This window comes from Lissotriton helveticus, chromosome 5_1 (genome assembly GCF_964261635.1).
Source record: "Lissotriton helveticus chromosome 5_1, aLisHel1.1, whole genome shotgun sequence".
NCBI lineage: Eukaryota > Metazoa > Chordata > Amphibia > Caudata > Salamandridae > Lissotriton > Lissotriton helveticus.
Genome location: NC_136065.1, coordinates 193,309,939 through 193,333,985, shown reverse-complemented (window position 1 = coordinate 193,333,985; position 24,047 = coordinate 193,309,939). Strand labels below are relative to the sequence as shown.

The following is a 24,047-nucleotide window of genomic DNA, read 5'->3' as shown; positions in this document are numbered from 1 at the left end:
ACACCCTAAACCTCTCTAACCACACCCTTTACCTCTCCCTGCACACCCTATACATCTCCCTGCACACCCTATACATCTCTCTGCGCTCCCTATAAAGTTCTATGCTCACCCCATACCTCTCATTGCGCACCCTTTACTTCTCTCTGCTAGAGCCCACCCTTCCTTTTTTATTTATTTATGTAATGTGATTTGCTATAGCGCGAACATTACCCGAAGGTGTCAGAGCGCTTCACAAAAGAACCAGTTGCGATACATAAGGACTTCGGATTACATGAGTTACATAAAAGATACAAACAGGAGGAAAAAATTGCAAATGTACAAGATGTAAAGTCACTCAAGGAAGAGATAAAAATTGATAAACTCTAAGAATCACATAGGAATGGTAGTGAGTACAAAGGTCTACTACATATACTAGTGGTTACAGTTATCTCCATATACATATATATACAAATAGTAGATTTTCTCAGGATTCCATTTTACCAGCGATTCGGCTTGGACAATTATATATCACATATTTACAGAGTGAAAAGAGAAATAAAAAAATAAAAAATAAATTAAATAAAAAGGGGTAGAGAGCGGTATGTGGGTTTGGAGGTTGAGATTGGTGGGAGGAGAGAGGGGGACCTGAGGGGGAGAAAGAGATAAGGCAGTCCAGCATAAGAGAAACGTCTCAAGGTCAGCAGGATGGAATCCAAGGGACCAAAGGAAAGGACAAGAATCAACAAAATGGCGGACCCGGGTCGTGGGCATCGATGGAAACCATCTCAACATGGCAAGATGCACCCAAGGCAAGAGCGACAAAAGGAGAGGGTCCCAAAATGGCAGGGCGCACACGAGTACCAGTCCAAAAGTTACGAGGGCCAAGTCCAAAGAAAACAGGGGGGCCGACCCAACGGAGGAAGAACAAGAGGGGAAAAGGACCCAGACATTCAAAAGGAGGAGCATCTTCAGTATTTGCACCGCCTTTCATCACTGCTGCACACACATGATCCCTGGTCTAAATGCTCCCACGCTCCTGTACTGGGCACCACAGTCCACCCGTGTCATTAGCTGGAGGGGTGTTAAAACAAATCCCCAGGTCTCCACCCAGCTTTCATGCTCGACAAAAAGCTGATGTATATCTTGGCTCTATCAGGGGGTGTTAGCGGCTTCGTCATATGTAGGGGGTGAGCGCTGTAATTAACATCCTCTCCCGGTCATGTAACCTGTCCAGCCCGTCCGCTGGGGCCACGGGTCCCCATCCACACACTGCGGTCGGGCCACACAGGCGGATGGAGGCTGCAGATCCGGCGATCACTGGCTGCAACAGCTGCGGGCACCCGCCGAGGAAGATGAAAGGGCAGCAGGGGGCCCACTCCTGATGTTGCGGCCCCGCAGTGTTACCTCATACTGTGGGTCTGTTTCACCGCGGCCTCCCCCACTTCTACCTCCGTTTCACCTCGGGCGCCATCTTGAGGTGTTATCTCCAGGGGTGGATATTGCCGATATCACGGCAGAGCAGCCCCGGGAAGTATCGGCGGCCCCATGAGCATCGTCCGATTTTGGCATTTGACCCTTACAGATAATTTAGTGGGGCTTGGAGGGCCGCGCTGAGATGTTGTGCACGGGGTTTCCACGGAGCTGAAGTTCCGGGCAGCCATGTCCCTGACCCTCTCCTTGCACTTCCTGTCCTCCCACGAAAGAGAACTCCCTCTCTCTGCACCCCTGAGATCTGGGGCTTTAAAATCCTCTTTTACAGCACCCTCCTCACCTTCTCTGCAACAGCTGGATCCCTCCCTCTGCTTTCTGCCCCTTTTCCCGCCCTGGCAGAGAAGCTCCTTTCCCTGCTCCCTCCTTACCCCCTGCTACAACAGGCTCCCTCCCTCTGCTTTTTGCCCCTTTCCCTGCCCAGCCCGGGCAGAGAAGCTCCTTTAACTGCAACTTCCTTACCCCTTCAGCTTCAATGGGCTCCCTCCCTCTGCTTTCTGCCCCTTTCCCTACCCAGCCCCGGCAGATAAGCACCTTTCCCTGCTCTGAGCTTACCACCTCTGCTACAGCGGGCTTCCTCCCTTTGCTTTCTACCCCTTTCCCTGCCCGGACCGGCAGAGAAGTTAATTTCCCTGCACCCTCATCACCCCCCCTCTGCCCCGGTGCCTGACCAGCACCCGGCAAATGAGCTCCTTTCCCTGCTCCCCCTTACCCCACCTGCTACACCGGGCAACGGACGGTGCGCTGAAACTTTTCAGACACTCACTCCCAGTCACAAATCTGAGTTGAATCCATCATCATTCTTTAGCTCACTTCACCATCTCAGTTTTTACCCAGCTATATGCAAATCAGTCTTGACCCTGTGCCTCATGGGAACAGTCCAGCCCGAACTGCCAAGCCAGGTCTTCCCTGAACCGGAAACAAGCAGCCTGGGACCGGTTTCCGGGAAACACCCTTCATCACCCAGGCTAGCTTGAATCCAGTGGCAAAGTGAGCAAGGGACCGGCAGAGAAGCTCCTTTCCCTGCACCCTCCATACCTCTTCTGCTACTGAGGGCTCCCTCCCTCTGCTTTCTGCCCCTTTCCTTGCCCTGGCAGAGAAGCTCCTTTCCCTTCTCCCTCCTTACCCTCTCTGCTACAGTGGGCTCCATCCCTCTGCTTTCTGCCCCTCTCCCTGCCCAGCCCCGGCAGAGAAGCTCCTTTCCCTGCACCCTACTCACCTCCTCTGCTACAGAGGGCGCCCTCCCTCAGCTTTCTGCCGCTTTCCCTGTCACGGCAGAGAAGCTCCTTTCCCCGCTCCCTCCTTACCCTCTCTGCTACAGTTGGCTCCCTCCCTCTGCTTTCTGCCCCTCTCCCTGCCCAGCCCCGGCAGAGAAGCTCCTTTCCTTGCACCCTCCTTACCTCCTCCGCTACAGAGGGCTCCCTCCCTCTGCTCTCTGCCCCTTCCCATGTCCTGGCAGAGAAGCGCCTTCACCTGCTCCCTCCTTACCTTCTCTGCTACAGGGGGCTCCCTCTTTCTTCTTTCTGCCCCTTTCTCTGCCCAGCCCCGGCGGAGAAGCTCATTTCTCTACACCTTCCTTTCCCCCAATGCTTTAGCGGGCTCCCTCCCTCTGCTTTCTGCCCCTTTTCCTGCCCAGCTCCGGCAATGAAGCTCCTTTCCCTGCTCCCCCCTTACCCCCTCTGCTACAGCGGGCTCCCTCCCTCTGCTTTCTACCCCTCACCCTGCCAAGCCCCAGCAGAGAAGCTCCTTTCCTTGTTCCCTCCTTACCCCCTGCAACAGTGGGCTCCCTTCCTCTGCTTTCTTCCCCTTTCTCTGCCCATCCCATGAAAAAAATCTCCTTTCCCTGCTCCCTCCTTAGCCCCCGCTACATCAGCCTCCCTCCCTCTCCTTTCTGCCCTCGCCCTGCCCAGGCAGAGAAGCTCCTTTCCCTGCTCTCGCCTTACCTCTTCTGCTACCTACAGCAGGCTCCCTCCCTCTGCTTTCTGCCCTTTTCCCTCCCCAACCCCAGCAAATACGCTCCTTTCCCTGCTCCCTCCTTACCCCACCTGCTACACTGGGCTCCCTCCCTCTACTTTCTGCCACCTTCTTGCCCAGCACCGCCAGAGAAGCTCTTTTCCGTGCACCCTCCCTACTTCTTCTGCAACAGAGGGCTCCCTTCCTTTGCTTTCTGCCCCTTTTCCTGCCCTGGTAGAGAAGCTCCTTTCCTTGCTCCCTCCTTATCACCCCCTGCTACAGCAGGCTCCATCCCTCTGCTTTCTGCCCCTCTCCCTGCCCAGCCCCGGCAGAGAAGCTCCTTTCCATGCACCCTCCTTACCTCCTCTGATTCAGTTGGCTCCCTACCTCTGCTTTCTGCCCCTTTCCCTGCCCCGGCAGAGAAGCTCCTTTTCCTGTTCCCTCCTTAAGCCCTCTGCCACGGCGCCCTCCCTCTTCTTTCTGCCCCTTTTCCTGCCTAGCCCCGGCAGAGAAGCTGCTTTCCCTTCACCCTCCTTAACCCCTCTGCTACAGCTCCCTCCCTCACTCTCCTTTCTGCCCCTCACCCTGCCAAGGCAGAGAAGCTCATTTCCCTGCTCTCTCCTTGCCTCTTCTGCTACAGCGGGCTCCCTCCCTCTGCTTTCTGCCCTTTTCACTACCCAACCCCAGCAAATAAGCTCCTTTCCCCGCTCCCTCCTTACCCCACCTGCTACACCGGGCTCCCTCCCTCTGCTTTCTGCCACTTTCCTGCCCAGCACCGGCAGAGACGCTCCTTTCCTCCCTGCACCCTCCTTACCTCTTCCGCTACAGAGGGCTCCCTCTGCTTTCTGCCCCTTGTCCTGCCCCGGTAGAGAAGCGCATTTCCCTGCTCCCTCCTTACCACCCTCTGCTACAGCAGGCTCCCTCCCTCTGATTTCAAACCCTCTCCCTGCCCAGCCCAGGAATAGCAGCTCCTTTCCCTGCTCTCTCCTTACCTCCTCTGCCACAGCGCGCTCCCTCCCTCTGCTTTCTGCCCCTTTCCCTACCCAAGCCCAGCAAATAAGCTCATTTCCCTGCTCCCTCCTTACCCCGACTGCTACACCGGGCTCCCTTCCTCTGCTTTCTACCCTTCTCCCTGCCAAGCCCCGGCAGAGAATCTCCTTTTCCTGCATCTGCCCTACCTCTTCTGCTACAGAGCCCCCTCCCCTATGCTTTCTGACCCTTTCCCTGCCCCGGCAGAGAAGCTCCTTTCCCTGCTCCCTCCTTACCATCACCCCCCGCTACGGCATGCTACCTCCCTCTACTTTCTGCCCCTTTCCCTGCCCCGGCAGAGAAGCTCCTTTTCCTGCTCCCTCCTTACCTCCTCTGCTACAGAGGGCTCCCTCCCTCTGCTTTCTACCCCACTCCCTGCCCAGCCCCTTCAGAGAAGCTCCTTTCCCTTCACCCTCCTTAACCCATCTGCTACAGCTCCCTCTTCTTTCTGCCCCTTTTCTTGCCCAGTTCCGACAATGAAGCTCCTTTCCCTGCTCCCTCCTTACCCCCTCTGCTACTGCGGGCTCCCTCCCTCTTCTTTTCTACCCTTTTCCCTGCCAAGCCCCGGCAAAGTAGCTCCTTTCCTTGCTCCCTCCCTCCTTACCCCCGCCCTGCTTCAGTGGGCTCTCCTCTCTGCTTTCTGCCCCTTTCCCTAGCCAACCCCAGCAAATAAGCTCCTTTCCCTGCTCCCTCCTTACCCCGACTGCTACACCGGGCTCCCTCCCTCTTCTTTTCTACCCTTTTCCCTGCCCAGCCCCGGCAGAGAAGCTCTTTTCCCTCCTTGCCCTCTATGCTACAGAGGACTCCCTGCTCTGTTTACTGCCCTTTTCCTTGCCCGGTAGAGGAGCTCCTTTCCCTGCAACCTCCTTACTTCTTCTGCTACAGAGGGCTCCCACCCTCTGCTTTCTGCCCCTTTCCCTGCTCAGCTCCTTCAGAGAAGCTCCTTTCCCTGCTCCCTCCTTCTCCCCCTCTGTTACAGCAGGCTCCTTCCCTCTGCTTTCTGCCCCTCTCCCTGCCCTGGCAGAGAAGCTCCTTTCCCTGCTCCCTCCTTACCCCCTCTGTTACAGCACCCTCCCTCCCTCCCTCTGCTTTCTACCCCACTCCCTGCCCAGCCCCTTCAGAGAAGCTCCTTTCCCTGCTCCCTCCTTACCCCCTCTGTTACAGCACCCTCCCTCTGCTTTCTACCCCGCTCCCTGCCCAGCCCCGGTAGAGAAGCTCCTTTCCCTGCTCCCTCCTTACCCCCTCTGTTACAGCTCCCTCCCTCTGCTTTCTACCCCACTCCATGCCCTGTCCCGGCAGAGAAGCTCCTTTCCCTGCTCCCTCCTTACCCCCTCTGTTACAGCTCCCTCCCTCTGCTTTCTACCCCACTCCCTGCCCAGCCCCTTCAGAGAAGCTCCTTTCCCTGCTCCCTCCTTACCCCCTCTGTTACAGCTCCCTCCCTCTGCTTTCTACCCCGCTCCCTGCCCAGCCCCGGCAGAGAAGCTCCTTTCCCTGCTCCCTCCTTACCCCCTCTGTTACAGCTCCCTCCCTCTGCTTTCTACCCCACTCCCTGCCCAGCCCCTTCAGAGAAGCTCCTTTCCCTGCTCCCTCCTTACCCCCTCTGTTACAGCACCCTCCCTCTGCTTTCTACCCCACTCCCTGCCCAGCCCCGGCAGAGAAGCTCCTTTCCCTGCTCCCTCCTTACCCCCTCTCTTACAGCTCCCTCCCTCTGCTTTTTACCCCACTCCCTGCCCAGCCCCTTCAGAGAAGCTCCTTTCCCTGCGCCCTCCTTACCCCCTCTGTTACAGCTCCCTCCCTCTGCTTTCTACCCCACCCAGCCCCGGCAGAGAAGCTCCTTTCCCTGCTCCCTCCTTACCCTCTCTGTTACAGCTCCCTCTCTCTGCTTTCTACCCCGCTCCCTGCCCAGCCCCTTCAGAGAAGCTCCTTTCCCTGCTCCCTCCTTACCCCCTCTGTGACAGCTCCCTCCCTCTGCTTTCTACCCCACTCCCTGCCCAGCCCCTTCAGAGAAGCTCCTTTCCCTGCTCCCTCCTTACCCCCTCTGTGACAGCTCCCTCCCTCTGCTTTCTACCCCGCTCCATGCCCAGCCCCGGCAGAGAAGCTCCTTTCCCTGCTCCCTCCTTACCCCCTCTGTTACAGCTCTCTTCCTCTGCTTTCTACCCCGCTCCCTGCCCAGCCCCGGCAGAGAAGCTCCTTTCCCTGACCCCTCCTCACCCCCTCTGCTCCCTCCCTCTACTTTGTGCCCTGCTGCTACAGAGGCTCCTGCAGAAACTGCTCTCCCTGCGCCTGGATGGGGGCCCCGGACACGCTGGAACACTTGGATTAGCGCCGCTCAGAAGCATTGAGGGGCACCCGAGCAGGGGGACCTCTTTCCGAGATTGCATCACGCGCAGGGAGGGGATAAAGAAGGGACGGGCTTTTGTCGGTGAAGGGCATTCAAGGCAGGTTGAGGTGCAAGTCTTCGCGAGCCTCGCGGGTTTGGGGGTGCAGAGGTTAATGCAGAGGGGCTACCGGGAGGCACGGCGGGTTTCCTGTCCTTTTCTGTGGTTTTGAAAGAAGCTTGGAGGTGTGATAGGAACCAGAGTGACAGAGATTCCCGGACAGATATTGTGACAGATAAGGGTATGTCATACCTAGGTTGTTCTAGGGGTACCCCCGTCCCCGGAGGCAGCTAGGTTGTGGGGGAGGGGTATAGCCCATGAGCCCGTGAAGCTTGAGGGTAAGGTTGAAAAGGGGCACGAGGGTCTGAAGTGTGTCGGTGCCCTCCCACAAACACCTCGTCGCTCCCTGGCTCGTGCAGGCGTGGGTATCCCGTGGAGCAGCGGGGGGGAGGGGCAGGCATTGCCTAACTGCCTGCACAGCTCCTGCTCGGAAGGCTGGAAACCAAAGGAGAGGTGACGGCTTCATCATCGCCCTCATCATCACTTCCACAGTCTTGCTGCGGTTGTGCGAGGACCCCCTACAGTATTAGTGCCGGGCGGTAAGGAGGTCAGATGTAGCCCAAGAAGTCGGACGTATTATTATCTCATCTGTTTGAGGGACGTTTGAAAAAGTGAAAGAAGAGGGACGCAGAGTGCCTGCCCCGACTGCATCACAGCTGGCTGCAGCGCCTCGTTCCCGAGCAGGCTGTGTCGAGGCGCCCCGCCGGTTGGGGGGCATCTATAGTGTGGGTGCCTGGTCTGGAATTTTTCTCCAAGGGCGGCTGGAAGGCAAGGAAGGGGCGCCGTTTGCCAGCCTCGCCACCGTTGACATCATCCCCTCCTCCGTGCCCGGGTTGTGGAGGCGCAGGGGAGGGCACTGCTGGGATCTCTCGGCGCCTGTGTTTGTGGAGGTCTGTCAGCGGGGCACGGAGTGTTAGCCGCATCATCATCACGTTACTCCTGCCTGGGCAGTGCGGGGGGCGGGGATCCCCTGGGACGTCTGATTGTACGTGGTTAGCCCCTGTCAGGACAGCTGCCGGCTCCATCCTCCTTGGTTTGGTTGGTGGGAGAGGACTGTGATGGGGCCCCAGCCACCCGGGAAGAATCGCAAGCCCTTCTGCACTCACCCTCCTAGGGGGGCTCCCCCCTCCCTTCTGTGAGGGAGTGGGCTCTGGGGAAAAGTAGGGGTGGCTTATATTAAAAGGAAAGGGGCGAATACCCCACAAGAAGTGGAAGGGGTCATCTAGTTTTGGGATGGGGGACTGAAAGAGCGAGAGACTCCGCGACTTGTACTTTCAGGAGAGGCGAATAAATCAGGGAGGAAATTCAAATCAAGTAGTGAGCAGAGGGGACTCGAGGGAGCTGCCGCGGCAGAGAGGCAAGAGGCAGGGAGGCAGCCAGGGGACAGAGCCCCGACAGGAGCAGCGGCATACGGGGAGCAGCACAGGTGAATGAGGGCGAGAGTCCCCAGGGGAGCCCAGCGCTGCAGGGGCACGGGGAGCGCGGAGAGGAGTACAGGGGTAGGGTGGGGAGCACAGAGGAGTGCAGAGGGGAGTCCGGAGAAGAAGGATAGGGGAACCGGCAGGGCAGGACAGGGGTCCGGAGGGGAGGACCGGGGCGCGGGAGGCACGTGCGCTTTGAAGCCCACGGGGCAGCAAGGGGGCGCAGCGGGCACAGGGGCACGTGGGGACGGGATCCCGGGAAGGAGCCCCGAGAGGAGCACAGGGTCACTGGGGCAGGGGAGGCTCCAAAGCTGGCCGGTCGGGAGGGATCGGGGGAGGGGAAGCTCCGGGATGCGGCTCTGCGCCCTGCTGCTGCCGCTCGGGCTCCTGTGCGCAGCGCTGGCTGCCGGGCACCGCTGCGGACTGGACGAGCGGTCCCTGCGGGCGCGCCGGGACACCCGGCGCCCACGACCAAGCAGCGCCCCCCGGGACGGCTGCGCCACCAGCCTCGCTCGGGGCCGCCGCTCCACCGGTGGCTTGGAGCACCGGCACAGCCATCGCCGACCTCGACCGCCTCGGGGCGCTCCGGAGCAGAGGGCGCTCTACTTCAATGGGCACGGAGGGCAACTTCGGCTGCGAGCTGGCTACGAGCTGCCCAGGGACAGCTTCACCTTGCAAGTCTGGCTACGGCCCGACGGAGGACAGAGATCGCCGGCCGTCATAGCAGGTAGGTGCCACCGGGAGGGCACATGATGCTGGCATATATGGGCACCAGTTGTAGTATGCTAGATACAGTATTTGTAATAGTTCCATCCTGTGTGCAATGCATGCTTCATAAACGTATGCTTAACAGATGCATTTTTAATACGTTCCCAGTACTGCATGAATAATGTATACATGTCTATTACATGCCATTTCAGCTCCAACGTGTTCAGAGCGTACATGCATAAATCATACTTCCCTAGCAGGAGTATATTAAAAAACAATGCACGCAAAATAGCTGTATGTAAAACACATACGTGGAGCCTGTCACCCTACAAGGGTGCAGTCGAAGCATTCCTAAAAAGCGCACGCCTGGCAGGTGCATGTTCAGGAATGCGCCGCCCTGCCGAAGGCACACAAACATGCACTGAAAGTGCCCCCGTTTAATGCTCGCATGCACATTCCTGTGCTCGACATATCCTCGGTGCATGCGGGCATAACAGATACGTCTGTTACATGCTCGCACAGGACATGCATGTTTAGAATATGTATATGTTTAATAGATACGCTGTGTTCAATAGATACCGCCTTCATATCTACATGCTCTGTAGATGTGGGCCAAGTAGATTCGCATTTAATAGCGGGTTCCTGCTACATGGTTGTCTAATAGATACATGTTTGAGTCATGAACGTTCAATAGTTCTAAGTGTCATACATACATGTCGAGTGGCTAGAATACTTAACACTCATTGCCTATACGTACGTTTAATGGATATATGTACACATGAAAGTTGCTTACAAGGCGCACGGTCAGGTGACATGTATATGTTCAAGAGAGGTATGTTTGGCGGATTTATGGTCAGTGCATGGGGCTTTCACTAGACTTGTGTTAGCTTGTGAATGTGAGTCGCACTATTCTCGTGTGCACCTAATGCAGCATCCTTGGGCACTGCTTTGAGGAATGTTGAGGGCTGCAGACTGCACATCCAGTTAAAGGGATGTTCTATAATGTGTCGCTTCTACTTGTTAGGGCGCCTTATACCCGCTTCATACCGCATTTTGTATATGCACCTTGGGAATGTCCCGCTCCACGCTCGAATCTCTTACAATCTTCTTTTAGTCTTGACCTGAGAATATTGAATTCATTGAAGTAGTAAATCACGCATCAGCGCAGTCACAGTGCATATTACAGCCTGCCCCAGGTACAGACGGGAAGCGCTGCTCCCACTATGTGCATGTTGGTACCCTTCCCTGTCCTCTGTACAGCTTGCAGGGTACAAAAGTGGCGTAACAATAGCCCCCGCGGAGTGGGGCTGGGGGGGTTGGGAGCTCCAGGGGGGACCCTCCGTCACTGTGCATGGGTAGCCGGACGCTTGCATGAAAGCTCCTGCCCGGGTCCGGAACGTGGGTGTCGATTTCGTGTACCTTGCGGGGGGGGGGGGGGTAAGTTTCGTTACGTCACCGTACCTGTGAGCAGGTGCAATCGCATGGCTTGATGTGCAATTTGCAAGGCACTTTATGGATCTCTGCTTAACTGGTTATGAGCAGGTGCAGGAACAATATATCCCAAGATACATCCGCTGGGAGGCCACTGAAAGGAAGGGCACCCTGCTCACACTTGGAGAGAACCATGCCGTTTCAACGGCTGTCAAGATGAAGAGGATAGTGCATGGATAGGGACTAACACCCACTGGGTGTGCACAGCTGAAGGTGCAATGGCCCATAGCACCACCGTAAATACAATGCTTGACTAAAGGATATCACTAGCATGACACTGAAGGGGTGGGGACTCCACTTCACGCTAGGCGTGTGCGGCTGAGAGTGCAGTGTCTGACTAGATGATGCCTCTAGGAGGCACTAAAGGGATGGGGGCTCAACTCAGACCAGGCGTGTGCGCTGAGAGTGCAGTGTCTGACTAGATGATGCCTCTAGGAGGCACTAAAGGGATGGGGGCTCAACTCAAACCAGGCGTGTGCGGCTGAGAGTGCAGTGTCTGACTAGATGATGCCTCTAGGAGGCACTAAAGGGATGGGGGCTCAACTCAGACCAGGCGTGTGCGGCTGAGAGTGCAGTGTCTGACTAGATGATGCCTCTAGGAGGCACCAAAGGGATGGGGGCTCAACTCAAACCAGGCGTGTGCGGCTGAGAGTGCAGTGTCTGACTAGATGATGCCTCTAGGAGGCACTAAAGGGATGGGGGCTCAACTCAGACCAGACGTGTCCGGCTGAGAGTGCAGTATCTGACTAGATGATACCAAGTCAGAGGGAAATCCCTGGAGTGCACTCGTTTGCTTAATGTATATACACCATAGCAGTTACACTAGAGCATTTAAACAGCGGGCTGCTATATTCTGCTGTGCTATAGTGTCAAATTTAGTAATAATTTCCACAGAAAAATAAAATTTGTTAACAATCTATTTAATAATTTTTTTTTTCATACAACAGTAAAAAGGACGCAATGTTTAAAATTTCAAAGAATTATTCCTTGAAAAGTAAAAAGACACAATCAATATCTCGTGTGTACAGTAATTAAAAATACAGAGCAAAGGAATACATATATAACACATTTGCAGTTCATAAACAGTAAGAAGTATCACAAAAACACACTATAAAGTAATAAACCCCTATTATAACTGTGAGCGATTTGAACGAGGCAGAGACGCTGCACCCGAAACACGCAGAACATATCCGGTTCCCGTGAGGTTCCCAGATACCCTATGCCCGTTCGAAGAGGGTTTTATAACATTTTAAGATACACGTACCTAAAAAACAAAAAGACCGAATAAACTGCAAAAGAAATCCCCATACGAGGAGTTTTGCCAAAGACAATAAGGCCACAGCGACAAGAGACGGCAGACACTAAATGACATGCCGAACAGGCCTTGACTGGATCCCTTATCATACCTATTAATGGGGAGAACACCTCTTATCTAAAGGCAATAGCAGCAAGAGATTGGAGATATTAAACAACACGCCGTCCAGGCCGTGATTGGATCCCCTATCACATCTACTAGTGGGGATAGTACCCTTTAAGTAAAGAGAAATTAAAACTCGAAATCTTCTTGACACAGGAAACCCCTAACAAGAAGTCCTGATGAAGGTGCCACAATATCAGATGTATTGCACCGAAACGCGTCGACGCTTTTCTTAAATCAAAGAATCCAAGGGAAGCCTAGTACACACTGGATGTACATATATTTTTGTTACAGTTGTGTACGATAGTGAAAGCAATCTTAGGCTGTTGGATCTAGAAATCTATAGTGGCGAGAATATCCAGGAGCCACAGTTATAATAGGGGTTTATTACTTTATAGTGTGTTTTTGTGATACTTCTTACTGTTTATGAACTGCAAATGTGTTATATATGTATTCCTTTGCTCTGTATTTTTAATTACTGTACACACGAGATATTGATTGTATGTCTTTTTACTTTTCAAGGAATAATTCTTTGAAATTTTAAACATTGCGTCCTTTTTACTGTTGTATGAAAAAAAAAATTTATTAAATAGATTGTTAACAAATTTTATTTTTCTGTGGAAATTATTACTAAATTTGACACTATAGCACAGCAGAATATAGCAGCCCGCTGTTTAAATGCTCTAGTGTAACTGCTATGGTGTATATACATTAAGCAAACGAGTGCACTCCAGGGATTTCCCTCTGACTTGGTGTCATTTGTGCCCTGTTCCCTGGTGACAGTGGGGTACCCTCTCTCTTGTAATCTGACTAGATGATGCCTCTAGGAGGCACCAACGGGATGGGGACTCAACTCAGACCAGGCGTGTGCGCTGAGAGTGCAGTGTCTGACTAGATGATGCCTCTAGGAGGCACTAAAGGGATGGGGGCTCAACTCAAACCAGGCGTGTGCGGCTGAGAGTGCAGTGTCTGACAAGATGATGCCTCAAGGAGGCACTAAAGGGATGGGGGCTCAACTCAGACCAGGCGTGTGCGCTGAGAGTGCAGTGTCTGACTAGATGATGCCTCTAAGAGGCACTAAAGGGATGGGGGCTCAACTCAAACCAGGCGTGTGCGGCTGAGAGTGCAGTGTCTGACTAGATGATGCCTCTAGGAGGCACTCAAGGGATGGGGGCTCAACTCAGACCAGACGTGTCCGGCTTAGAGTGCAGTATCTGACTAGATGATGCCTCTAGGAGGTACTAAAGGGATGGCAGCTCAACTCAAACTAGGCGTGTGCGTCTGAGAGTGCAGTGTCTGACTAGATGATGCCTCTAGGAGGCACTAAAGGGATGGGGGTTCAACTCAGACCAGGCTTGTGTGGCTGTGAGTGCAGTGTCTGATTAGAAGATGCCTCTAGGAGGCACCAACGGTATGGGGGCTCAACTCAAACCAGGCGTGTGCAGCTGAGAGTGCAGTGTCTGACAAGATGATGCCTCTAGGAGGCACTAAATGGATGGGGGCTCAACTCAGACCAGGCGTGTGAGCTGAGAGTGCAGTGTCTGACTAGATGATGCCTCTAGGAGGCACTAAAGGAATGGGGCTCAACACAATCCAGGCGTGTGCAGCTGAGAGTGCAGTGTCTGACTAGATGATGCCTCTAGGAGGCACTAAAGGAATGGGGCGAAACACAAACTAGGCGTGTGCGGCTGAAAGAGCAGTGTCTGACTAGATGATGCCTCTAGGAGGCAGCAAAGGGATGGGGGCTCAACTCAGACCAGGTGTGTGCGGCTGAGAGTGCAGTGTCTTACTAGATGATGCCTCTAGGAGGCACTAAAGGGATGGGGGCTCAACTCAGACCAGGCGTGTGCAGCTGAAAGTGCAGTGTCTGACTAGATGATGCCTACAGGAGGCACCAAAGGGATGGGGGCTCAACTCAGACCAAGCGTGTGTGGCTGTGAGTGCAGTGTCAGATTAGATGATGCTTCTAGGAGGCACAAAAGGGATGGCAGCTCAACTCAAACTAGGCGTGTGCGGCTGAGAGTGCAGTGTCTGACTAGATGATGCCTCTAGGAGGCACTAAAGGGATGGCAGCTCAACTCAAACTAGGCGTGTGCGGCTGAGAGTGCAGTGTCTGACTATATGATGCCTCTAGCAAGCACTAAAGGGATGGGGGCTCAACTCAAACTAGGCGTGTGCAGCTGTGAGTGCAGTGTCTGACTAGATGATGCCTCTAGGAGGCACCAAAGGGATGGGGCTCAACTCAAACAAGGCGTGTGCGGCTGAGAGTGCAGTGTCTGACTAGATGATGCCTCTAGGAGGCACTAAAGGGATGGCAGCTCAACTCAAACTAGGCGTGTGCAGCTGTGAGTGCAGTGTCTGACTAGATGATGCCTCTAGGAGGCACCAAAGGGATGGGGCTCAACTCAAACAAGGCGTGTGCAGCTGTGAGTGCACTGTCTGACTAGATGATGCCTCTAGGAGGCACTAAAGGGATGGGGGCTCAACTCAAACAAGGCGTGTGCAGCTGTGAGTGCACTGTCTGACTAGATGATGCCTCTAGGAGGCACTAAAGGGATGGGGGCTCAACTCAAACTAGGCGTGTGCAGCTGTGAGTGCAGTGTCTGACTAGATGATGCCTCTAGGAGGCACCAAAGGGATGGGGCTCAACTCAAACAAGGCGTGTGTGGCTGAGAGTGCAGTATCTGACTAGATGATGCCTCTAGGAGGCACTAAAGGGATGGGGGCTCAACTCAAACAAGGCGTGTGCAGCTGTGAGTGCACTGTCTGACTAGATGATGCCTCTAGGAGGCACCAAAGGGATGGGGGCTCAACTCAGACCAGACGTGTCCGGCTGAGAGTGCAGTATCTGACTAGATGATGCCTCTAGGAGGTACTAAAGGGATGGGGCTCAACTCAGACCAGACGTGTCCGGCTGAGAGTGCAGTATCTGACTAAATGATGCCTCTAGGAGGTACTAAAGGGATGGGGGCTCAACTCAGACCAGACGTGTCCGGCTGAGAGTGCAGTATCTGACTAGATGATGCCTCTAGGAGGCACCAAAGGGATGGGGGCTCAACTCAAACAAGGCGTGTGCAGCTGTGAGTGCAGTGTCTGACTAGATGATGCCTCTAGGAGGCACTAAAGGGATGGGGGCTCAACTCAGACCAGACGTGTCCGGCTGAGAGTGCAGTATCTGACTAGATGGTGCCTCTAGGAGGTACTAAAGGGATGGCAGCTCAACTCAAACCAGGCGTGTGCGGCTGAGAGTGCAGTGTCTGACTAGATGATGCCTCTAGGAGGCACTAAAGGGATGGGGGCTCAACTCAGACCAGACGTGTCCGGCTGAGAGTGCAGTATCTGACTAGATGATGCCTCTAGGAGGCACCAACGGGATGGGGACTCAACTCAGACCAGGCGTGTGCGCTGAGAGTGCAGTGTCTGACTAGATGATGCCTCTAGGAGGCACTAAAGGGATGGGGGCTCAACTCAAACCAGGCGTGTGCGGCTGAGAGTGCAGTGTCTGACAAGATGATGCCTCTAGGAGGCACTAAAGGGATGGGGGCTCAACTCAGACCAGGCGTGTGCGCTGAGAGTGCAGTGTCTGACTAGATGATGCCTCTAGGAGGCACTAAAGGGATGGGGGCTCAACTCAAACCAGGCGTGTGCGGCTGAGAGTGCAGTGTCTGACTAGATGATGCCTCTAGGAGGCACAAAAGGGATGGGGACTTTACCTCAGGGGGGCCCATCCGTCACTGTGCATGGGTAGCAGGCCGCTTGCATGAGAGCTCCTGCCCGGGTCCGGAACGTGGATGACCCCTTTGTGTGCTATGCGGGGGCGGGAGGGGGGGGGGGCAAGTTTCTTTACGTCACCGTACCTGTGAGCAGGTGCAATCGCATCGCTTGATGTCAATTTGCAAGGCACTTTATGGATCTCTGCTTAACTAGGTATGAGCAGGTGCAGGACCAATACATCACAAGATACAAGCACTAGGAGGGTACAGGTAGATCGCCTGACTAGATGATACAAGCCTTTGTTTTGGGGAGATGACGAGTGCACTATTTATCATGTTGCAGTTGCATCCTCTCCTCTTTTTTAAGCATAGACCAGCTGTCTATTTTCTATTCATGAGATTCTCTCTTAATTCTTAATGAGTTGAGAGATTACCGTGGTAGAACAAATTTACCTATGTCATGTATGCTCCATTGTATTTTGTGTCGTGGCTCAATAAAAATTGTTTTCACACTAAACGAGGACGCTGTAGTGATATTGCCACCCCCATTCTTTGTTAATGTAGCTACAAACTAGCTTATTTCCATTCCAGGCGCACCATGTCTGATAGGTGTCATGCCACCCCAGCTTCTCGTATGTGGTCCTCGGTACGCTGCTTGCCTCCTACCTCCTTTGAATATCTTCATGCCATCCGGGTTACTAGCGTAGTTTGTATGGCTCGCAGTACAAGGTAGTCTGAGGTCTTGCTTGGCACCAGCTGCTTTGTCTGGCAGCAAAAGACGACATAAAGTGTGGGCGCTCTTCTGCTTCTTTGGGTGGTGTATCCCTTTGGGGAGTTTGGACATAATGAAACACATTAACCCCATACACTCTTCCTGTACGCTGTTTTTCGATCACTTCTTTCCATCGTCCGAACAAGAAATCCCCCGTGCCTCTATCTCTGCCCCCTGCCTCTCACTTGTACTTACAAGATTTCGTGAGACTTAGCTCTTCTATGCGCCTTTATCTTCATCTTTCATCTTGGCATCCTCTGCTGCTGAGATGTCCTTTCATGATATGCCTCGGAACATGCACCCACACCTCGCTGCCAGCATCTGCAACTACCAGCAGCACACCTTCCCATTGCGCCTTCCTTTCATCCCGGAAGTAAAAGAAGGAGGCTTGGTGCTGATATGAAACATGATTGGCATAGGTCTATAATGTCACTAGCATTCTGGCGGAGAGAGGGGATGTTTGCATTGTCTACTCTGATGTTATTGTGCCTTAGGACGTCTCCGCGGCTTTCTGTTACCCAACAAGTTCTTTTGAAACCAGCAGGTGTTTTTCTTTCTTTGAGTAATCAATGGAACAGTCAGGTGTGTGTTCTTGAACGAGTGTTCCCTAGAGCATCTGCTAAACAACAGAAACACTGAACGCAATACTTTTTATATCCCATGAAAAGCTTTAAACATTATATGGAAAGGTAGGAGAAAATGGGAAATGTTATGATACACTATGGAGGAGGTAAGAAGTGAATGGTTAGTTTTGTATAACAGTGAGGTGTAAGGATGACCTGGAGGGTGGGGAAAGAGCTGAGGCTGTTCTGGGGAATGTCAGTGTGTTTTGGATAGTGGAGAAATTATAAGTGTCTCCATGGGCAGTGGGAGGTATTCTAAGGTCACGCTGTGACACAAAGACCTGGTTTAGGACTGGATGTTTGATTAGGGTGGCATTTTTACCACAGGATTTAGGTGTGATCCCAGCAAGCAAGGGATCTCAAAGTTGTAACGGAGCGAGGGAAGTTCCAGGGCAAGGGTTGAGCCTGGCATATGGATGACTGAGGAGAGGAGCGAAGGGATGGGGAAATGGGGAGTTTTAGGTAGAGACATGGGATGCGGGTTTGTTCTCCTGGGAAGAGTTAGATTTTTGGGTATGTCCTGACCAGGTCTTTACAAAGGCGATTCACTTTAGTACAGCTGTTCCAAAACACGAACTTGTCAGGGGACAGTTATGGGGTTTCCACTGAGCCTTTTTACAAGAGTTTCCTCTGCAGCTTGATGTGTAACTCTCTCTGCCAGATATCGCATGGCTAGGACCACAAGCTCACTCCCAGTGATCTCGAATTCCTAGGACTCATTTCAAGTGCTTTTATCTTCCTAAGTTGAAAGTGGGTGCTGTCCACACCACCTCACAACTCGACAATAGAGTCCCCCCTTTCAGTTTCTCAATCATTACCATTTTCTGACATTGCTGACCGAACTGTGGTATTTGTGTGCACCGGAACTCGCCTGCCACCTGCCTCACCTCGTGGGATTCATTCTCTCTGGCTTATTCTCTAAACTTGAGAGTTGTAAATGCCCACTACCACAAGCACCGTACTCTGTGGATTTTATTCCCCATTACCCCACTGCCCTTACTTTTCCGAGCTTAACCATTTTGCCAAATTATCCTATTCTGTGGTTGTCTGCACACTGCTTCACCTGCCTTTGATGTGGGATTTATTACCACTCTTAACTACTCCTTACTCTACTGTTGTGATACACATCTCCCTTCTAATTAAGGGATATATGCACTCTACATCACGATGGCCTCCTGATGTGGAGTTTATTGGCATCATCTTGCCTTCCTTCTGTCATGTCTTAGTAACGACCCACGCAGAGACGGGTTGGTGATTATGTATTTCTTTATTTCTTATTTATTGGCTGTGCCCACATGCACGTCCATTCCCTCTGACCTCGTGTCCAGCCAATGCCCTCCCCTCTCCCTGACTGTAAGTCGTGTCCGGTTCCTGTCCCCTCCTCATGGTCAGGTGCAGGGTCCTAGTGCCCCGACGCAGGTCACTACATCTCCCCCTTTGTCACAAGAAAGAAACAACGAGAGAAGAGAAAAGAAAAGAGAGAGAGAGAGAGAGAAAGAGATATATATATGTAAAGAAGGAAATGAAAAGAGAGAGGAAAGGGAAAAATGGAGAGACATTTATTCAACCCCATCTCTACGTTTCTTCAATCAGTCTTCTTGGCCTTTTGCTTACTCTTCTTGGACAAGTCCCTTCCTTTTCTTTCTGTGATCCCTCTTCTTGTCCTTCAATCTTGTACGTTCTTCTTCCTTTGTTATCCATCGCTCCATTTCTCTCCTGTGAGCCGATGTTCTCTGCTGCAGTGTCCTCTCCGTCTTCATTCCTTTGAAGTGAGAACTGTTTCTTGTTATTCGGTAGGGGCCCAACTCCACCATTACCATTGGCCCCTTGACATTTGTTATTGTTAGCGGGTCCTTTCAGAACGGACTGTCAGACTTTCTCCGTTGTCGCTGACGCACCACCACTGAGTCCCCTTGCTTGAGGTGTGATGGAGTGGCATGTTGCCTGGCGTCTGCGTATGCTTTCATCTTTCATTCTTTGCCTCCAGCCCTCTGACAGCAATGCTGCAGTGTTCTGGTGGCATCTTTGCCTCTAACTGTGGTAACCTCGTCCTGCATGTCCTCCCCAGCACTAATTCAGCGGGACATCGTCCTGTGGAGCTGCAGGGGTGTTTCTGTAATCCCGTAGTACTTGACAGAGTGCTTGTCCTATGGAAATCCGTGCCAGTTTTGCTCTTTGACAGCCTTCTTTATGTTGCCCATGAACCTCTCCACCATGCTATTCGCTTGGGCCACAGAGGCATTATCTTCCTGTGATGAATGCCTTTGTACGTCATGAATTTTCAGAACTCCACCCCTGAGAACGGAGGACCGTTGTCTGTCTTTAATGTCTCTGGGAAGCCCCAGGACGCAAATATGTCATCCAGTATTGGCACTGTCGTGGTTGCTGATGTAGATGAGATGTGGCGCACTATGGGAAATCTTGAGTATTCATCAATGATCATGAGCACGTAGTTGTCCATGTCCAAAGGCCCATATAAGTCTGCTGCCAATGTTATCCACACTGCCCTTGGAAGTTCCGACATTTGCAATGGTTCAGGCTTTGCTGGCTGTCCTGTTGTTTGGCAGATGTGATAATTTAGGATGGTGTCCTCCACCATTCTATCTAGGCCAGGGAACCATACTTTCTCCCGTAACATCTTTTTTGTTGCAACCATGTGTGACTCATGTGCCAAATTAACAGTCTGTTGATGTAGTACACTTGGCATTACTATCCTTGTTACTCGCATCATAATTCCGTTTTCAGTCTCTGATAGTTCTTCATGTATCTTTTTGAATGCTAACATTTCCTCCTTGTTTACTCCTTCTCCCATGGTGCAGTTGTTGTTGATATGTCTCCATCTCTGCTGTCTTGTCGTTACTTTCGCCGCTTGCATTGTGGTATCTCTCGCTGTCTCGTGTTCTGTCTTAGCACAAAGTTGAGAAATTCTTCTGCCATTGATGGCTTTTCTGGTGCCTGCGGTAAGGGGTGCCGTGACATGTAGTCAGCCGGGTTGTGTTCTTTGCCCGGCTTGTGCACAAACTTGAAGTCGTAGTGCATCAGTCTTATACCCCAGCACTCAATGCAAGGCGGCATCTTTGCATTCGGATTGCCATATATTGTCACCAGAGCCTGATGGTCAGTTGAGATGGTGAATGGTTTCCCGTAGATGAACATGTGATGGTGTTCACACACTCATACCACTGCTAGGCTTTTCTTTTCTGGTTGGGAGTATGCCCTTTCAATGTCAGACAGGCTTTTGCTTGTATATGCACCAATTTTTCTTGGTGAGTCTCTACCTGGCAGGTGTTGTGCTAGGATTGCTCCTTGTACGACTGGGCTGACGTCCACAGTCAGCTCAGTGCATAGCAATGGTTCAAAATAGGCAAGATGATCCACAGCTATCACGGCATTTTTGATGGCCTCAAATGCCCAACTTCATTCCTGTGACCCGATGAACTTCTGACCCTGCCTTGTTAGGTCCCGAAGCGGTGTGCTCACCGTGGCGAAGTCTTTAATGTAGCGAGCACAGTAGCTGGCAAGATGAAGAAATTACCTCACTTCTGCAACATCTGTTGGAGGACTCGCCTTTTTTTAACGTCTCTACCTTGCTGGGGTCCAACCTGCACCCAGATCACTGCACCTTCTCCCTCACCTTTGTTTCTCTCTTGGCACTTGTCAAATTGCCTCCCCATGCTGAACCTTCTTCAGTTAATATGAATCATCCCATTTAGTTGTGGATTGGTCACACTGCTTTGTCATTCTTACTTGACTGCAGGGACTATTCAACCTCCTCACACGTTGGGGGGCTTCTACCCAGTTTGTCAAACCACTAAGCAGCAAGTTGAATATTTTCAGTACGTCACATTGTTTGCTCTAAAATAGGCTTAATTTATGCCTTCTAATAGTAGGGACGAAGGTCCACAACTGTTAGCTGCAGCTCACCCTCCCTTGTATTTTGTGAACTTCTCATGAGAGTTCTTCCCCATTTTGCAGATCTGTTGGTCCATCCACTAGGTCTGCAAGTAGAGTGTTAAGCTGTTGCTTGTAAAACGGGTTGATGGACATTAAGGGCCTCATTACAATATCTGGGGGAAACTTTTCACCCGACACCCTCTCAGATTCGGGAACCGACCGACTTGCAGTCGGCAGGTGTGCCGGACCGATTACTATGCAACCAAACACTGTTCGGTCAGACTCCTATTGACTTCTTTGGGTGCCCGTGTTCCTCCCAGCAATGCAGGTGCCTATGGGGAAATGGTGTGTGTGCGTAAAACCCTGCACCCCGTTGTTGCCACCCCATTGTGCCTGTCACACACTGCAGGGTTTTACAGGGGGTCCCTTAGGTACCCCCTCGGACCCAAACCGGAGGCCGCATTGATAAAGGGGGCCTGCCAGGGGACCCCAAAATCAGGTTTTGACAGCCTTTTCATGTCGGAGAGACCAACTCGTAAAGGCTGTTGTAAATCGGCATCATAATCGCTCAGTTGGAAACGCTGTCTGTAGAGCTGTATGATGCGGTTCCTACTGACACAAATTCTCCTAGAGACGGTCGGAACTGATTCAGAAAGACCGTGAGCGTTACAATCCAACCGCAAACATTGTAATCGGTCGGGGGGTTTGTAAACCGACTGAGTCAGTCGGAGGCATTCTGACATGTTCAAGGAGATTCCGACTTTCGGGAGGAGGCTTTCCGCCCAGCATCGTAATGAGGCCCTAAATGGCCACCCACCATCTTTGAGGGAGGAACCTCCATTATCCTACTTGTACAATGGTTGACTGATTGGGGGCAGGGACTGCTACGTTTGGAATTACAGCCCATTTTACTGAACCAAAGAAGCAAGGTCTACTGATCTTGTTCAGGTAAAGCAAGCATTGGCAAAGTAGGTCTCACAAGTGCTGTCAGTCTTTTGGCTTTGTCTGTGCTTCTTTTGCTTTGTCCATTATTTTGCAAGCCCTTATTTTTAGGCAAGGCCCAGGCTAATAGCAAAACTGTCAAAAATGTTTTTGCTTTTGAAAGGCACACCTCATTGTAGTCTCTGGCACTGAAGGGAACTACTTTCTACTTTGTGAAAGGGAAGAATACGATCACTCTTAGTGAAGTTAACCAGTGGCTGAAGTGGGCTGACCTGCTGCCATGTGCAGTATGCTGTAGTGCGTGTGTCATGGCTAGGCGGAGGTAGGAACACAGAGTAGGAACACCCCACACTGTATGATTGTTTAAGCAGGATCTACATCTCCATAAACCAGAGAGATGGCTGGTTAGGGCACCTGACTTGTCTACTTAAGTCCCGCCCTCGCTGTGCTCGGGGCTTGTCACTAGAGAAATTACTTTGGTGAAAGGATTGCAAGGAAGCTGCTGCGTCTGGCATTCTGAGCCCTCTTGAGTATTTCGGGATGGTCGCTGCACCTGAATGAGGATGGCTGCTTTCATGGCGAAGTCCATTTCTGCCTAGCGTGTCATACGCTGTGGGCGGGAACCATTATTGATGCCTGAGTCGGCTCCAACGGCCGGGTTGAATCGTTGATGCTGCACGCGAATGCAGAGTGCAGTTGCTACAGGAATAGCTGCCTTTCCTTAGAGCGTTTCACACTCGCTCTGAGATCTAGGATTTGAACTTTTTCTTTTGTGACTGGCTTAATTGCCCTTAGCTGTTCGGTGTATACGCGAACAGAAAAGGGGCAGATGCGCTAAGGAAGCGCAGCTATTTATTGGTTGTTATTTCCTGTACCAGCTTTCTGCCTACAAAAAACGCAGAAGTACCGGCCAGCTGAATTTACCTCTGTGAAAACTTCCAGGGTGAAGAAGGCATACGCGCTAAGAGACGCCCTATGCTTGCTGTTATTTGGCCATTACTTCACACGCTCCAGAGAGAGAAATGGATATATGGGAGAGTTACTGGAGAAGATCTCCGAGAATTATTGAGAAGCAAAATTGCCAGAAGGATTATATACTAAGTATACCAGAGGATTATCTACAGTCAGATAAGTACCTCATACTTGTGAGAATCAAGACTGTTTATTTTCTATTTTTCTTTATTTTTCTCTTTTGTGCTGTTTTACATTAAGAGATGTACAGTTGCATAATATGTAAGTACAAATACACATACGGGTTCAAGGGGGTGTGGTTACTGAGGGAAGAGTGATCTTATGTGTGTATTGTGTTACATTTACAGGGCATACGGGGTGGGTTGTAGGAGAGTGAGGTTCACTACATCCAACGACATCCCTTATCTGAGCCTTGCAGCTGCAACGTTATTGTTTCTTTTGTCCCTTTTTTCCCTTTCCCCGGTGGTGGTGTTATCCGTCCAGTGTTATACATATATACTCATGGGTATCACCACGTAAGGGAAGTGATAAATTAGCATCTCATCGTTCCCGCTGTATCCGGCTGGAAGGTTAGTGATAACCTACCTCTGCACGACCGCGTGCAAACAAATAGACTGGCCTGCTATTACCAGTGGTGTGGCTCTGCCCACACCTTTTTCCAGAGCATGATGATTGTCTGTCAGGCTGAGCAAAGGTCAGCCTAACATACACTCATTATGTCAAGGTCAGTCAACCAAGTGTTTTCCAAGTCTACTTCGCAGGTGAGTGTCTGTCTGAGCCAAGGTTTACTAGGCCAACGATCTCACAGCCCTAGGGCAGTGACCGCATCAGGCGGCAAATCCCTGGAGGGAGCGTCACCAATAGAGTCAGGCCTCAGATTTAAGCCCCGAAGGGCCAAGATCTTACTGTCTATCAGCAAGGACTCTACAGAGGGGTGCTGTCAGTAAGTCTTAGCGACCCCTTCCCATGCTGTGATGAAGGTCCCATGACAAGGTTAGCAAATGAGAGGTGTTTTATTTCCTTCCCTAAAGCCTCCAGCTCCTTCTGATTGATGCCTTTGTGCTTGTGTCATTGGTCTGCCATCACTTCTGCTGCCCCTATAAGCACTTTTTGAATGTTTAGGTGCATGCTTGTATGTTTGAATGTATATGTATTTGCTCAAATGTGAATGGGTGTGTGTATGTGCTTGTGAGTGGATGGTTGGAAG

At 52.0% G+C, this 24,047-nt stretch overlaps 1 protein-coding gene across 2 annotated transcripts in view; it reads left to right on the top strand.

The window, feature by feature from the left end:
* The window catches only part of PAPPA (pappalysin 1), a 1,283,063-nt gene that overhangs the window by 495,857 nt on the left and 763,159 nt on the right, over positions 1 to 24,047 (top strand). Inside the window, exon 1 of one of the 2 annotated variants that reach the window (XM_078641984.1) lies at positions 8,660 to 9,035. The exons of the other annotated variant lie outside the window; for it this stretch is intronic. Within the exon in view, the coding sequence (XP_078498110.1) occupies positions 8,660 to 9,035 (376 nt within the window). Of the gene's footprint in view, positions 1 to 8,659; positions 9,036 to 24,047 lie in introns of those variants that run through there. 2 annotated transcript variants of the gene reach the window in all.